Source organism: Ahaetulla prasina, chromosome 10, assembly GCF_028640845.1.
Source record: "Ahaetulla prasina isolate Xishuangbanna chromosome 10, ASM2864084v1, whole genome shotgun sequence".
In the NCBI taxonomy this organism is placed as follows: domain Eukaryota; kingdom Metazoa; phylum Chordata; class Lepidosauria; order Squamata; family Colubridae; genus Ahaetulla; species Ahaetulla prasina.
This window is the reverse complement of record NC_080548.1, coordinates 31505806-31522913: the sequence shown is the minus strand read 5'-3', so window position 1 is coordinate 31522913 and position 17108 is coordinate 31505806. Positions and strand designations below refer to the sequence as shown.

At 45.2% G+C, this 17108-nt stretch overlaps 1 protein-coding gene across 1 annotated transcript in view; it reads right to left on the bottom strand.

Moving 5' to 3' along the window:
* The window catches only part of RYR1 (ryanodine receptor 1), a 170535-nt gene that overhangs the window by 17416 nt on the left and 136011 nt on the right, over positions 1–17108 (bottom strand). The window contains exons 83-88 of the mRNA XM_058196238.1: positions 13197–13277; positions 11787–11875; positions 10896–11024; positions 8285–8389; positions 2862–2943; positions 698–1998 (exon numbers count right to left, since the gene is read on the bottom strand). Of these exons, the coding sequence (XP_058052221.1) occupies positions 698–1998; positions 2862–2943; positions 8285–8389; positions 10896–11024; positions 11787–11875; positions 13197–13277 (1787 nt within the window). The remainder of the gene's footprint in view (positions 1–697; positions 1999–2861; positions 2944–8284; positions 8390–10895; positions 11025–11786; positions 11876–13196; positions 13278–17108) is intronic.

Below are 17108 nucleotides of genomic sequence, written 5' to 3'. Positions count from 1 at the left end.
AGCAAGGGGGTTGGACTAGAAGACCTTCAAGGTCCCCTCCAACTCTTCTTATTCTGTTTTTCCTCAATATCCATGGAGCCTGAAAGGACAAACTCCAGCCCTACTTTTGTGATATGAGGGTCTGAGTGGCTTTCCCTTGCCTCTTAGAGCTGAGCACATATCCAGCCCAAGGGTGAAATTTAGCAGGTTCTGACAGGTTCTGGAGAACCGGTAGTGGAAATTTTGAGTAGTTCGGAGAATCGGCAAACACCACCTCTGGCTGGTCTCAGGGTGGGGTGGGAATGGGGATTTTGCAATATCTTTACCCCAAAAGTGGGGTGGGAATGGAGAGTTTGCAATATCCTTCCCCTGAAGTTGGGTGGGAATGGAGATTTTGCAGTATCCTTCCCCCAGAGTGGGGAGGGAATGGGGTTTTTGCAGTATCCTTCCCCCAGAGTTGGGAGGGAATGGAGATTTTGCAGTATCCTTCCCTTGACACGCCCACCAAGCCATGTCCACAGAACCGGTAGTAAAAAATTTAGATTTCCCCACTGATCCAGCCCCCTTTGCTTTCCTCCAGAACTGGGTTTTGGGATGAGGTTATGGGTTTCTCTTAGGCTCACGTTCCCTAAATGTGGTTTCTCTCCACCTTTCCTTTTCCCCTTTGTCCACATTGGACCTTCCCAGCAACTCCCACCCCCTCAAGCCCCAATCATACCAACTTCCTCTTGAGGATGGGTGTCCCTTCAGGTGTGGGAGGTTCCACTGGGGTGGTGTCCCCCATATCTCCAAGCCCGCCAGGTGCATCAGGGGCCATTGAACGGAAATGCTCTTTCTTTGGATCCATTCCAAAACCTTCTCCACCTTCAGCAGATACTTCCTCCTTGCCGGGCTCCACAATATTGATCTCTTCTCCTTCGTCCATCACCTGCTCATCTTCATCAGAAGGAGCCACGTCTCCATGAACCTCATCCTGAGTTGGATCGGGCATGCTGGCCAACAATTCGGTCATGGTGAGCTTCTTGGCCTCTTCCACCAAGCCACCACCAAAGAGGGTGTTCCAGATGACCAGGAAGAAGCCCTTGAGGACACTATAGAAGAAGACGAGGATGCCCATTAAGATGGTGTAAAGGAAGGTGGCCACTGCCACGGCCATCTCTTTGACCGTCATCTTCTTGACTTTGCGGAACTGACGGCGGATGTTGCGATAGGTGAACATGCGGAAGAAATTCAGGATGCTCTCCAGGAACTCTCCGAAGACCGAGGATGCCTCCGAAGGCGCCGACGCGTTCTCCGTTTCCCCACTTTCGCTGCTTTCTGCTTCTTCCTCCTCCTCTTCCTGCGCCTCTCCTTCCTCCTCTGAAATCTGGGAGGCGATCTGCATCTCAAAGATCGTGTCCTCACAGAAGTTGATGAAGAGCTCCATCTTCTCCGATTCGCCCCCTTCGTTGACCACATCGAAGATGAACTGTCTCTTGGATTCCTTGACCTGGGGCATCTCCCACTGGGTCTTGTTGGTCTCGCTGATCTCAAAGTAGATGCGTTCAATGCGTTTGCTGGCACCCATAATCTCAATGCGGCCCAGGTAGGGATTAAAGTAATTGAGGATGCATTCGGCCAGTTCCAAGAAAGTCTTCAAGCGGGCGTCGTGAGGCATGTGCTCCGAGAGGTTAGTCAACAGCACGGCAATGTTGAAGCCAATGTCTTTGGCAGGCTCCTGGAAACGGCTGGCAAACTCTTCGTAGTCTATCATCTCATTCTCATCAGCCTCTGAGCAGGAGAGAAGGAACTGGATCTCCGATGGCGTGTACTGCTTCTGGCTGTCCATGGCCTTCTGGAAATCCTTCTTGGAGATGAGGCCGCGTGGATCCGTGATGTAATCGCGGAAGGCATCAGATGCCACAATGTCCTTCAGTTTCAAGAACATGTCAAAGAATTTGAGGATCATCTCCACGTTGCTGGAGGACTCCACCAACATGTCCACCATCTGCCGAGCGATGGTGCCGTGCACCACATTTCCTGAGTAGATACACCAAGGATACAAATTATATTTTGACAACGCGGAAGACAGACAAGAAAGTTATGCTGGCAGGGATATTCTGTTCCTCCCTCAAGAGATAGGCTATGCAAGTCGTATCCAGATGGCTTTGTATCTTTGGTAGACGACACGATTACACAACGTCATAACTGTCCCAAAAGTGCTGTGTCGAAAGGCAACTAGAGTTTGTTTTTCCTTGAAGACGTTTCGCTTCTCATCCAAGAAGCTCATCTCATCATCTCATCTCATCTGAACTGAAGAAGCTTCTGGGATGAGAAGCGAAACGTCTTCTAGGAAAAGCAAAAAAAGTCCAGTTGCCTTTTGAAAAAGCACTTTTGGGACAACCATGACCTGAGGGATTGGGAATCTCTGTAAACAATTGTGTCACTTAATCTAGTAGTTAAGGCATCAGGCTAGAAAGCAAGAAATCATGAGTTCAAGTCCTACCTTAGCCCTTGCCTAAGACAAAGGTCTCCAAACTTGGCGACTTTAAGACTTCCTGGATGACTTTGGGCCAATCCCCAGGAGATTGGGAGTTCTAGTCCCACCCTAGCCATGAAAGCCAGCTGGCTGACTTAATGGGCCAATCATTCTCTCTCAGCCCAACCCACCTCACACGGTTGTGTCGTGAGGAGAAAGGTGTGTGTTGGACAAATTCATGGTCATAAATCAAGGACCAGCTATATCTAGCATTAGCCTTCAGATTTTTGGCCAGAGACCCAGTCAGAGTCCAGCTGGAGATGCTAGAAACGGAGCCTAAGATCTTATCAGGCAGGAGGTTCTGCCCTTTAAGAAGCCAACATGGAGACCAGAGATTCCTCCAGAAGGTTGCCAGGTTGATCACCTTCCAGCAGAGAGAGCAGCATCACCACCATGTCCTTTTGAAGGTCCAACAGCTCCTTCAGAAGCCCAATTTGGCTGGAATCCTGGAAGAACAAGCAAGTATAAGATACAGAATGCAATGAAACGGGGACATCTTTTTTCAGTAGGCCCCGAGGCCTCTTTGACACACACTTCCTCAAGGACCCCACAGGCTTTCTTCACTTACAATCCTTCACCCATCGATAGTCTAATCTTCACCCACACACCGGTTGACTTCCAGCCGGCCAGACCATCAGAACGCAATCACCGATAGGTATGAAGAAGAAGCTTGTGTGAATCCATGGGTAAAGGCGGATTCACACAACCTGTGATCTAAAATCCCTCTGGGGTCCCATAACACGTGGACACAAAGTCTGGAGGGAAGTTTGAGATCGGAAGTCACTTTAGATCAATGCGGCTTCTCAATTGCGGCAACTTTAAGATGCGTGGACTACATCTCCCGGAATTCACACAAGTCCACCTGATCTTAAAGTTACTGAGGTGGAGAAACCTAGGTTTAGATACAGTAGTGGCCATAATTGTGGGAACCTTTTGGGGAAAGTGTATTTTTTAAAACTAGCTAATAACACCACTTTTTTTGGAGGGGAGAGTAGTACCATACAATTATATATCAATGGAAAGATAATTTAATCAAGAATGTAATGCACTAACTTGTATGAAGGATTTGCTCTTAGAATAGCAGTTACAATATAAAGAAGAAAAGTGAAACACGTAGAAAAAACGAGATATACAAAAGTTATCACCCTGTCAGTTAATCCTTCGTTGGGTAACCTTCAGCATGAATTACGGCCTTATAACGTCTTCCCATGGAGTGAACCAAGTCTTTGAGTTCTGCAGCTGTTATAATATGAAACCAAGATTGAATGATTGCTTCTATTAACTGGGATTTATTGCTGGGTTACTTCTGACTAACAAGAGTCTTTAGCTGGCTCCATAGATTTCCAATTGGTTGAAAGTCTGGGCTATTCCCAGGCCATTCCACCACTGGAAACAACAACAACAAAAAAAGTAGTGTTATTAGCCATCAAACCTCAAAAACACACTTTTCCCAAAAGGTTTCCACAATTTTGGCCACGACTTTATATCCGACCTGACCAGTTATGGTCCCCATGTGCTCCACGTAGAAAAAAACAACACACAGATGACCTTCCGATGTCTCTTTCTCGAAGTCTCCCCCTTCTCTTTGGAGGATATCAACCAGGAACTAAACCCCAAATACATATGCAGAGTACATTTCTTCCTCTGAACAAGGTTGCGACTTCCTTACCTCAGGGTAAGATTCACTCCGAAATTGCTCCTCGTGGGCAGCGCAACAAAGAGATAGTTTGGTGAGGGAAGGAGATCATTCTGGAAAAATTTCTCCTCGCTGAAGTTGTCCCAATCCTTATTCCCCCCACCCATGTGCCCTGAGGAAGCTAGCTGGCATGAGGTTCTCCAGGCTATCTTCTCCATCCTGCTCTGATGATGACTTAGAAAAACCTTCTCCAGTCTGACTGGACCTCAAATGGCCTCCTCAGGCTCCCCAACTGTGCCCCAGTCACTGCTGCAATCAAGCTCCATCCTTCCACCTTGCTGTCAGTTGTTCTCTTCTTCTCCGTCCTTCCACCCAAGGCCTCCCCCTCTATCCCTCCCGCTCACCCGCCATTACCAAAAAATGAGCTTGGATGGGAAAATGAGCCAGCAAGCCCAAGCAATGGCCAAGCATGGAGCCTTCAACCACCTCCTGATATAGATGGAGGAGACGGTAAAGCGGAAAGGACACAGCAGAAAGGGAAAGCTGGATGAGGAACAAGAAGCAGCCACTGCAAAATGGACCAGATCAAATATGCTATTCCTCCACGTTCAAGTGACGGAGTAGGAGGCAGCTGAAGACAATATATTTGTAGGTCAGGATTGAACTGTGAGGTCCTTGTTGCTCTCTGAGCTTGGTGGGTTTTCTTGCAGACGTTTCATGACCCAACTAGGGAACATCATCAGGGCTAGAAGTGGCTTGCTCTATCAGCGTTAGTGCGCCGGTGTACCTGGTGGTTCCCTGATTAGGATGTTGTTCACTGTTTGCTTGTCTATGTGGTAGTTTCTCCTACCAAGTTCCTTCAATCCTATCAAGGGACTACCAAGAGAGCAAAGTCCACTCCCTTCTAGCACTGATGACGTTACCTAGTTGGGTCATGAAATGTCTGCCAGGAAACAACCAAGCTCAGAGAGCAAAAAGGACCCCACTGTTAAAGTTTTTAAGAGGGGTGGGATAAAAAGTAAAGGCTGCCTTGGCTGACCTTGACTCCGAGTAACCATACGGACACAGCTATAGGACATTTCCTCTTCAATATAACAATTCAGCTGACAGATCTGGGATTTACTGACAAGTTTACAAGCTAGTACCAATTACGATTATGCCAACGCTTTATTCAAACCTATCAGCGTTCTTCAAACTTGGCAACCTTTGCATTTGTAGACAAAAGTAGAAAATGAAGAGCCACAAATGGGTGGCCACAAAAATGGGTGGAGCGACGCTTTGGGCTGACTGCGGAGGCCCAACCCAGCCGGTAACTATGAAACCTTGAACTAGAAAAACCTACCCAAGATGAAATGACGCAGAATGTCATCGGATTCTACAGACTGCAAAATCCAGTTTTGGAGCTCCCTGTCTAAAGGATTAATTTGGTTTCCACTTAAACTACAATCTGCCTGGGGAGTTTGCTGCCTCTTCATTCGCTCTGGTGGCTCCCCTGTTCTTTGCTGCCCCTTGGAGGCAGCTATGGTCCGTTCCGTGAATCAGACGGACCCCTTGGGCGGGGGGATATCGGCGCAAACCCCGGACACATCGGGGTTTGCGACCGTCTCGCCCGCGACGCTAGCCACACCTCAATCTGCCTGTCAAATCTGTGCATGCAAAGTTTCAATCAGAATAGAGCTGGACGGGACCTCGGAGGTCTTCTAGTCTAACCCCCCCTGCTCAAGCAGGACACCCTATACCATTTCAGAGAAGTGACTGTCCAGTCTCGGCTTAAAAACCTCCAGTGATGAAGCACCTAATAACTTCTGGAGGCAAGCTGTTCCAATGGTTAATTGTCCTCAATGTTAGGAAATGTCTCTTTAATTCCAGCTTGTTTCTCTCCTTGATGAGTTTCCATCCTTCGTTTCTTGTCCTGCCCTCTGGTGCTTTGGAAAATAAGTTGACCCCCTTTTTTTTGTGGCAGCCCCTCAAATACTGGAATACTGCTGTCATCACCCATAGTCCTTCTTTTCTCTTTCTATAGTGATTTAGGACAATTTAAAATCTAGACCTGGTCAACAGGATTGGCCAGGAGGGCAGAATGGCCTTTGGGGAGGGGGCAGTAAGCTCTGCCAGCTGGCCTGGGGTCCCTATGGGGTGGGGGAGTATCATTCTGGAAGTGGCTAATGGATAAGATAACACCCCACTTCCCCCCCCCCCATAGGCACTGGGCTCCCATCCTCTCCAACTTGACCAATGTAATTTAAACGGAATGTTAAATAGAGCATCTCCATTGGTAAGTTTTACCTGGCATTTTTATTGAACAATTATTAAGGCACCTAGAGGGACACCCTATAAGCTTCATCAATCAATCCATTGGTCTGGCCCGGTGAAAGGAAAGGGAGAGCAAAGGAGGGGGTGGGGGGAAAGGGAAGGGAAGCATGGGAATTGGGAGGATCAGCCAAAGGGGTAGGATGGATGGACGCAGACTACAGAGAAGGTTCTTACGCCATGTCGGAGCTCTGGGGCTTGGGTCGTCTGTTACACATTGGGAAAAAAAATATTATTCAGAAGGGTTTCTAAGAGATCTTTATTTTTATTTTTATTGTATTATGCTAGGTTTGGCTCCTGGTAGTATGGTCAGCCTGCCCTCTAAACCAAGGGTCTCCAACCTTGGCCACTTTAAGCCTGGAGGACTTCAACTCCCAGAATTCCCCCAGCCAGTTTAAGCCTGGAGGAGTTGAAGTCCTCCAGGCTTAATAATAATCGAATGATTATTTGCAGAGCAAAAGAAGTGGCAAAGTGGCAAAGGTTGGAGAGCCCTGCTCTAAATGTCTCATTTCAAGCTCAAAAGACTTTAATTCAAAACATTTTGCGCACCACTACGGTACCAATCAAGGAGAATATTTGTGGCTCAGGATTGCAATGAGGGTCCTTGGAGCTCTCTGAGCTTGGTTATTTTCTTGCAAACGTTTCATTACCCAACTAGGGAACATCATCAGTGCTGGAAAGGAGTGGGTTTGCTCTTATTTTTATATACTAGTGGCTTGCCCTGTCAGTGTTGGGTGGGAATAATAAGTCTTGGAGGCTCTTTGGTTGGGTCAGTTCCTTCGTTGGGGTCTTGTTTACTTCTTGAATGTTTTAATTAACAGAATAACAGAGTTGGAAGGAACCTTGGAGGTCTTCTAGTCCAACCCCCTGCTTAGGCAGGAAACCCTACACCGCTTCAGACAAATGGTTATCCAACATCTTCTTAAAAACTTGGTCTGATATTAATCTGGGTGCTGATTGCTGGGTGGGGAGGGCTTTGGTCAACCAAAGAGCTCCCGAGACCATTTCAACCAACACTGACAGGGCAAGCCACTAGGATAGAAACTGAGCGCAAATCCCATTCCTTACCAACACTGATGATGTTACCTACTTGGGTCATGAAACGTCCGCAAGAAAACCACCAAGCTCAGAAAGCCACCAGAGACCCCTCCTCACATCATTATGGATAAGCCAGCTGGCCATCTAGTTTCAGGCTGCAGAAGGGCAGGGGCTGTTAACAATGGGCCTCTGGTGGCTCAACAGACTAATGCAGTCTGTTATTAACAGCAGCTTGCTTGCAATTACTGCAGGTTCAAGTCCCACCAGGCCCAAGGTTGACTCAGCCTTCCATCCTTTATAAGGTAGGTAAAATGAGGACCCAGATTGTTGGGGGCAATAAGTTGACTTTGTATATAATATACAAATTGGATGAAGACTATTGCTTGACATAGTGTAAGCCGCCCTGAGTCTTCGGAGAAGGGCGGGATATAAATGCAAATAAATAAATAAATAAAAAATATGGCTGGACTTCAGCTCTAAAAACCTGAGCGTTGACCCCTATCCCGAATGACCTAACAAATATCAATGTTTCTTTTCTTTTTTCAAACTTGGCAACCTTTGCATTTATAGACAAAAGCAGAAAACGAAGAGCCATAAATTGGGTGGCCGCAAAAATGGATTGAATCAACAACCAGAGATCAGAGCTACAGGTCTGGAGGGAAAAGCTACATTGGTGGCTAGCGGGAAAATCCGCTTTTGGATTTAGAGGATTTGATTTCTCAGTATTCCTTTCTTAGGCAGGGTGGTCTCTTCTAGAGCTCAAACCAAGCAACCCTTCTCCCTCTTATTAATTTTCTCTTTACCTGAGCCAGTTTCATCATCATGTGAGCAAAGACGTGGAGGAAACCAATGACAGCATCCCACAGTCTGCTGTGCGCTAAACTCTGCTGGTTCCCAGTGCAAGGCCCCTGAGAAGACATAAAAATAATAATAATCGGGCAGGCCTGAATCAGTAATAAATAAAAATTAATGATTAATGATGGATAATAGTTTGTACATAAATATGATGTTGGAAAATGGAAATAAAAATTATTTATAAAATAATAATAATAATAATAATAATAATTTAAATAATAATAACATCATATATTTTAAGAACGTACTTGGTTGATACCTAGGATGCTGGCAGCAATCCGTATCAACCATTAGCATCAGTCAATGGTATTTGTGATGCATTTTTGAATGTCCAGCTGACTGAGTTTCATGTTTAATGAATAAAGTAAATAATAATAATAACAACAACAACAACAACAACAACAATGACAGTATACACAGCAAAAGAGATAATTATGCTGGATTTCGTATCACAGATCACTAGTCGAACACTTCCCAAGCGTTTAGGACTGCGTGATGTATCGGCGAATTATGCGACCAGATCCCAGTAAGGTGGCCTTCTACAGCTGACCAATGGTGATCCTGTCAGCACCAATTGCTTTTAAGTGCTTGCCTAGGTCTTTAGGCACAGCTCCCAGTGTGCCGAGTACCACTGGAACCACCTGCACTGGTTTATGCCAGAGTCTCTGCAATTCGATTCTCAAATCTTGATATCTGGTGACTTTTTCCAAGTTGTTTCTCATCAATTCTGCTGTCACCAGGTATAGCAATGTCGAATATAATATAATATAATATAATATAATATAATATAATATAATATAATATAATATAATATAATATAATATAATATAATATAATATAATATAATAAATATAATAATATAATATAATATAATATAATATAATATAATATAATATAATATAATATAATATAATATAATATAATATAATATAATATAATATAATATAATATAATATAATTAATAATAATATAATTAATAATAATATAATATAATATATAATTATATTACATATATATTATAATAAATATATATATATTATATATAATATATATATAATTATATTATATATATAATTATATATTATATATATATTATAATTATATAATAATTATATTATTATTAGTAGTAGTAAGGTAAAGGTTCCCCTCGCACATACGTGCTAGTCATTCCTGACTCTAGGGGGCGGTGCTCATCTCCGTTTCAAAGCTGAAGAGCCAGCGCTGTCCGAAGACGTCTCCATAGTCATGTGGCCGGCATGACTCAACGCCAAAGGCGCACGGAACGCTGTTACCTTCCCACCAAAGGTGGTCCCTATTTTTTTCTACTTGCATTTTTACGTGCTTTCGAAACTGCTAAGTTGGCAGAAGCCGGGACAAGTAATGGGAGCTCACCCCGTTACACGGCAGCACTAGGGATTGAACCGCTGAACTGCCGATCTTTCGATCGACAAGCTCAACATCCTAACCCCTGAGCCACCGCGTCCATTATTATTATTATTATTATTATTATTGTTGTTGTTGTTGTTGTTGTTGTTGTTATTATTATTATTATTATTATTATTATTATTATTATTATTATTATTATTATTCCGGAAACAACACCAATGGAACTGCAAAAAACTCGGAACATTGTACATTTTAAGAAGATACTTGGTCGATACCTAGGATGTTGCAGCAACCCATATCAACCATCTGTGCCAGTCAATAATATTTGTGATACATTTTCAGTTATAATCCTCTTCTGCAAAAGCTCATCCCTTTTTTTCTCTTTCAATGGTGGAACATTCTCTTAAAGGTGGAACACGTTCCTTTTTCTCAAAATCAGGAGCCATAATCAGTTGACTGAGTTTCATGTTTAATGAATAAAAGTTGATAATAATCCATAGCGTGGCACATTTCATATTAACCGCACACAGAAAGACCAATATGAGTCTGCCAAGGACATTCAGAGACCAACCCTAAACCACAAAGGTTTGCCCCTGAGCTGATCTCGCAAGGTTACCTCTCACCGACCCGTGCGCTCTCACAGAGAGGGGCTCCTCAGGGTGCCATCGGCGCGACAGTGTCGTCTGGCGACACCCAGGGGAAGGGCCTTCTCTGTGGGGGCTCCCGCCCTCTGGAACGAACTCCCCCCAGGACTTCGTCAACTTCCGGACCTCCGAACCTTTCGCCGCGAACTTAAAACCTATTTATTCATCTGCGCTGGACTGGGTTAGTGTTTTAATGGGTTTTAATGAGTTTTAGTTCTAAATTTTAATTCTGGCCAATTTTAATAAGTTTTTTAATTGTATTTTAATTTGTATTTATAGTATTGTATTTTTACTTGGCTGTGAACCGCCCTGAGTCCTTCGGGAGAAGGGCGGTATACAAATTTAAATAATAAATAAATAAATAAGGTTGAGACACGTAAGCTGATCATTAACTCGTTGTTTCATTATTGTAGGTTCAGGTCTTCCGGGGGGAGGGGGGATATTAAAAGAACCCCAGGGCCAAGGCGCAACACCTCCTGGAGACCTTCTGGTCTCTCCATGTGGAACTTCCCCATCTCCAAAGACCTACCTGGATGTACTCGGTAAGGCTGTTGAAGACCTGCTTGGCTACGGCCATCGCTTTGGAGAAGTTGCGTTTGCCCTGATCGTCGATCACGTCCTTGCCTGAATAATACCAGTAAAAATCACTGATGGACTCCTGGATATTTGGAAGAGGAAGAAGGGAATATAAGAAACGAACGTAAGAACATAACATTGTACTGCTAACTAGGGCACACAAAACCTTTGCCAGACCAATTCCCGAATACACCTCATCTGTCTGGAATCCACACTGTATATCAGACATTAATACAATTGAGCGGGTCCAGAGGTATTTCACGAGAAGAGTCCTCCACTCCTCCCCTCACATTAGAATTCCCTATGCCTCCAGGCTTGAAATTTTGGGTTTGGACAATCTGGAACTGCGCCGCCTTCGGTCCGATCTAAGCATAGTACACAAAATTGTCTGCTACAACATCTTGCCAGTCAACGACTTCTTCAGCTTCAACCACAATAATACACGGGCAAACAATCGATATGAACTCAAGGTAACCCGCTCCAAACTCGATTGCAGAAAATACAACTTCAAATGCAACAGGGTAGTCAATGCCTGGAATGCTCTACCTGACTACCTGTTACAGCCTCAAACCCTCCCAGCTTCAACCTCAAACTGTCTACCATGGACCTCACCCCGTTCCTCGGAGGTCCGTAAAGGGGGCGTGCATAAGTGCACCAGCGTGCCTACTGTCCCTGTCCTACTGTCCCCATTTATCTGTACTTACTTCCTTAGTTCATGTTTATGTTCACACCTATACTTGTTATCTTGTACATGTTTGACAAACAAACTGGTTGTTAAACCGGAAGGATCCCACCACTGGCTTGTTCCCTTGGACACCCTTAACCGGGAGGTCTCGGCTCTCACCTGAAGTCGCAGAAGGTAATCAACAGTGCAGATGATGATGTTGATGGTGGTGGTGTTGCCAGTCTGGGTCCGCAGATAATTCTGGAAATCTGCAAGGGAAGGCAATGGGTGAGAATTCAACCTCAGCCCCCTTCCTGGGTCCACCAAAACAAATAATCTGGGTCCACGTTGTAACAAATAACAGTCACATTTGTCTCAGGAGTGACAGCATCGCCAATGAGGCATCATGTAAAAATGATGTCATTGGTCAGCATTGCCTCACCGAAGGATGCAGAAAGCTCAACAGAACTGGGAATGTGTGAACATCAGGGGAACACTGTCCTGGAGGGCAGGACAGAGTCCATCTCCAAGGTTTCACAGTTTAGACATGGAAACTTGACTCCATCAACCCACCCCCCTAGATTTTACTGGCTGGTTAATATGACCTCCATGGACCTCCTCAATGGCGAGCATTTTTTCTTTACTGAACATTCAACCCTTTCCCAACATTGTTTGAACAAAACATGTTCAAGCCCGGCCCAAGGTTGACTCAGCCTTCCATCCTTTATAAGGTAGGTAAAATGAGGACCCAGATTGTTGGGGGGGGGGCAATAAGTTGACTTTGTAAATATACAAATAGAATGAGACTATTGCCTTATACACTGTAAGCCGCCCTGAGTCTTCGGAGAAGGGCGGGATATAAATGTAAATAAATTTTTTAAAAAAAACATTTTGAGGACATCATAATAGAATAACAGAGAGTGGTGCGGTGGCCTAGAGGTGGAGCTCTCTCCTCACAATCAGGAGGCTGTGAGTTCGATCCTAGGTAGAGGCAGATATTTCTCTCTCTGGGCACACAAGAGAATATATATCTGCTGAACAAAGCTCCTCATTGGCAACAAGGAAGGGCATCCGGCCGTTAAAACACTATGCTAATTCCATTCAATTGCCCAGAGTCCACCCTGCAAGAGATTATGGGGTTGTTAAAAGAAGAAGATGACGATGATAATAAAATGACAGAGTTGGAAGGACTTTGGAGGTCTTCTAATCCAACCCCAGGTAGGAAACCCTACACTGTTTCACACAAAACGGTTGTCCAATCTCTTCTTAAAAACTTCCAGTGTTGGAGCATTCACAACTTCTGGAGGCAAGTTGTTCCACTGATGAATTGTTCTCACTGCCAGGAAAATTTCTCCTTAGTTCTAGGTTGCTTCTCTCCTTGATTAGTTTCCACTCATTGTTTTTTGTCCTGCCTTCAGGTCTTTGGAGAATAAGTGGACCACTTCTTCTTTGTAGCAACCCCACAAAGGGATTGTATGTTTATATGTTTATTCAGTGGTTCCCATTTCTCTCTCTCTGCTCTGATTTTGGAGCCCCCGGGCTGCTTGGGCAAATCCCTTTCTTCTCTTGGGTTCGTCAACTTCCACTTACCATTGTTATGTCCTTCACAAAGAAGTTGCAGGAACCGAAAGAGGTCCTGGGTGAACAGGTCATCGGCCATCACCTTCTCTCCTAGAGCAGGAAAGGGGTGGAGGGAAAAGACAGAACTGGCTAACATTAGCAGGAGCAACATAGCAAGGAGGAGCGGAGAGCAGGAATGGGGATGAGCCGAAGATGGGCAGGGAGCAAATGCAGTTAGTAGAAACTGGGATTTCTTCCATGCTGGGCCGCAAGCAAGGCAACCCACACGGCAAAAACACGGCTGCACACTGGCTGAAGATGCAACCCTGCAGGACTCACTGAGGCTAAATTCCCCCGGAGGCTGCAAAATAAGGCTTTGGGGACCATAGTAGCTCCCCTGCCCCAATAAAAACTGGCCGAATTTTAGATGCTCTTAATGACTTTGCCAAATCAATGCTAAGATGAAAGGTGTCGAGGGTCCTTGATTTTCCATTCAAAGTCTGTGCTACCCTTTGTAAAGTAACGATAAAGGAGAATATTTGTAGCTCAGGGTTGAAATGAGGGGTCCTTGGTGCTCTCTGAGCTTGGTGGGTTTCTTGAGGACGTTTCATGACCCAACTAGGGAACATCATCAGTGCTAGTAGTAGTAGCAGCAGCAGCAGTAGGCATTTAAATTTAGCAGCTGGAGCAGTGGGGTTGTGTAATGAGCCAGAACAACAGTTATAACTGATTGGTTGTGATGGCTCCTGTGTAAGGTAACCTGCGCTGTGATTGGTTGATATGAGTGTGGAGGGGAGTTTCCCTTTTTTCCCGCCTTTTTCTTCTGTGGGCCCTGTTTGCTCTGTGATTTACCTCATGATTCTCCTGTTTGCCTGACTATCTAGTTTGCTGTTAGCATAGTTGTAAAATACATTTATTTATATAAAACTACAAGTTCATGTCAACGTCTCTGACTCCTTTGGACACCTGCTGCGCAAATTCCCTGACAGTGCTACCCTTTGAAAAGTACCAATAAAGAAGAATATTTGTAGCTACAGGGCTGAACTGAGATGTTTCATGACCCAATCTAGGTAACATCATCAGTGCGACGTAGTAATAGTAGCAGTAGACTACCAGCACTGATGATGTAACCTAGTTTGGGTCATGAAACGTCTGTGAGAAAACCGTCAAGTTCAGAGAGCACCAAGGACCCTGTCTTAGAAAAGTTGCAGAAGAGAACGGTTGAAGAGCAAATCAAAAGCTCCTTCTTCAATTTGTGAGGCTTTCAATATCTTAATATACACACAACAGTGTCGGCCGCCAGGCCCTCCAGCAGCCGAATCGGAGGAGGTGGAGGTGTGGGAGTCAAGGTCAGCATCAAGGCAACCTGAGAGCTCCGAGGGGGAAGAGGGAATGGAGCTGTGAGAGAGAGAGAGAGAGACAGAGGTGGAGCCTGGGCCATCCGTCAGCCCTCAGTTGGAGAGTCAATAGCCCCTAGACTGATGAGGAAGAGGAGGAACAGCTGGATCCAGTGCCTGACACACGGATGCACAGAAGGCAGAGGAGAGGAGAACAGTGGAAATCTATGGGCCTGTCCTTGGGACGGAAGAGCTACTGCTGCTAGCTAAGCCCCACCCTAGCTCGGGAGAAAAGGCAAGGGGCAGAGATGAATAGATATGGCAGACAACTATTAATCTCCCTGCTGGACAGACTTGTTAACCTGCGGTGAGAAAGAAACTTTTTGCTGGGGCTGCTGGCAGTCCTAATAAAGGAATCATTGATTTAACCTCAGAAAATTTGTCTTGTGTTTGGGGAGCTGGCTCAGAACAACCGGCTTCTAACGAGCACTGAAGCTGAGGGGTTCTAAGCCCAGATTTGGTACCCGTCGATCTCGAATGATTATTTGCAGAGCAAAAGAAGACTTAATTCAGAAAACAGGACCAGGTCTCAGGGGACCAAGCCGAAGTGAGAGCTGCAGTGGTTGACTCGGGGGGGGGGTGTTAGTAGAATCGGGGTTCTCATGCATCTGGTTAGTGGATGGCTTGACTCCATCGTGTAGGAAGGCAGGAAGGTGCACAAAATTCTACTGAAGGAAACCGACATCCGTGACATCCCAGCCACAGCTCGATGTCAACAGATTGGCCGAACGTTTCCATTGCTCCTGATGGAATTTCAACCTCGGGAAGGGAGGAACGAGAGGCATTATGGTGGGAGAGCAGAGAGGAGGGCGGGAGAACCACGTCGAGTTTGGTTTAACCACATTTGACGTCCTTCTGCTTGCTGGCCGTTACGCTTGGTGACCAAGGACGGTCTTTGCCGCGTCATTCTGGGGAACGGCCCTTTTCGCGGCTAATGGGAAACAGGATCGGAGTGTGACGCACAACATGGGAAGGGAGGGGTTGGTATGGGACAAAGAAAACGCAAGCGATGAAAATCCAGCACAACAAGACAGCGGTGGAAGGGGATAGAGCGACCAATACGGACCAGGAAGAAAGCAAGAATTAAGATATCCAGGAACCAGCCCTGTCCCTTGACGGTTAATAGAATTAGTGGTAGAAGAAGGTCCATCATCCGTTCTGTGGCCTTGGTCATTAATGAAGATATGAATCCAACTTTGGCAGGAGGGGGGAAAGGACTGACAGCCTGCCCGCCCTCCCCACTCATATGAAGGCGATTTTCTTCCTTCGGGGAGATTCATATATCCTAAGTGGCATCAATGACCGACCCTTTTTCCACAGTTGGTGAAGTTGCGTTCTCTGCTTCCTGGATGAACGCAGGTCATCCTCTCCACCCCCATGAGAATCGCCATCTTCCCTTCAAAATCGGGGACAGATAATTCTCGATGTACAACCACAACGGAGCCCACAATTTCTCTCCTTAAGCCAGACAAGTTTTGTTAAGGGTTTTTTTACCCCATTTTACGACTTCGCTTGCCGCAGCTGTCAGGTGAACCACTGCAGTTGTTAAAACAGTAACGCGGTTGTGAAGTCACTCTGGCTTCCCCATGGAACTTGGCTTGTCCGAAGGTTGCCAAAGGCGGGTGGTGGTGGTGTCACGTGACCTCAGGGACACCACGACCGTCAACAATACGAACCAGTTGCCAAGCGTCCAAATTTTGATCACATGGACCGTGAGGGATGCTGTCACGGTTGTTAAGTGTGGAAAACGGTCATAAGTCACTTTTTTTTCCAGTTCTGTTATGACCTCGATCACTAAACAAATGGTTGTAAGTCGAGGACTACCTGTTACAGGTGTAGATGGAAGCTGGGCTCAAGGGGAGGAAGACAGAGGGACATTTGCTGCTCCAAGTGACCTCGTTAAGAATGACTTTATCGGAAGGCAGTTTGAACCAGAAAAAAACCCAGGCCGTTCCAAAACCCAATCAAATAAAATCTGGAAAAGCAGAGGAGCTAAGCAGGACAACACAGCTACGACGTTTTACAAAGACAGGACAGCAGGGAGGCTGCAACCTCAAGAACACAAATACTCAAGTCTGGAGACTCCAAGATGTGGCTCTCCCAAAACTGGGCTCTTAATTGCAATTTTTAACAAAAGGGGAACGCCCTAAAATACTCATTGTGCAATGATCAATGCGTTGCATTAATTTAAATTGAATTAAATTGGAATGGAATGGATTTTTTTTTTATCCAGACCTCATTACTATTTTTTGGTCCTACCTGTAAACCCCGCACATTCTTGTCTAAAAGTACAAAATGCAGGAGGTTTACGAGGACAAGGGGTCAATGTGGTGTATGGATATGGCTCTCGTGCTAAGGTGGGTTACTATAAGGAAGACCATAATGTGGTTGCTATAAGGTTACTATAGCAGAAGAACATTTAGTACAGAGAGAGAGAGAAAAAAAAAGATTATATCACATACTAGAACAAGCACTATTATGAGAGCTTCTTAAAAATATGCTACCTGTTTTCCCGAAAATAAAACATCCCCTAATAATAAGCCCA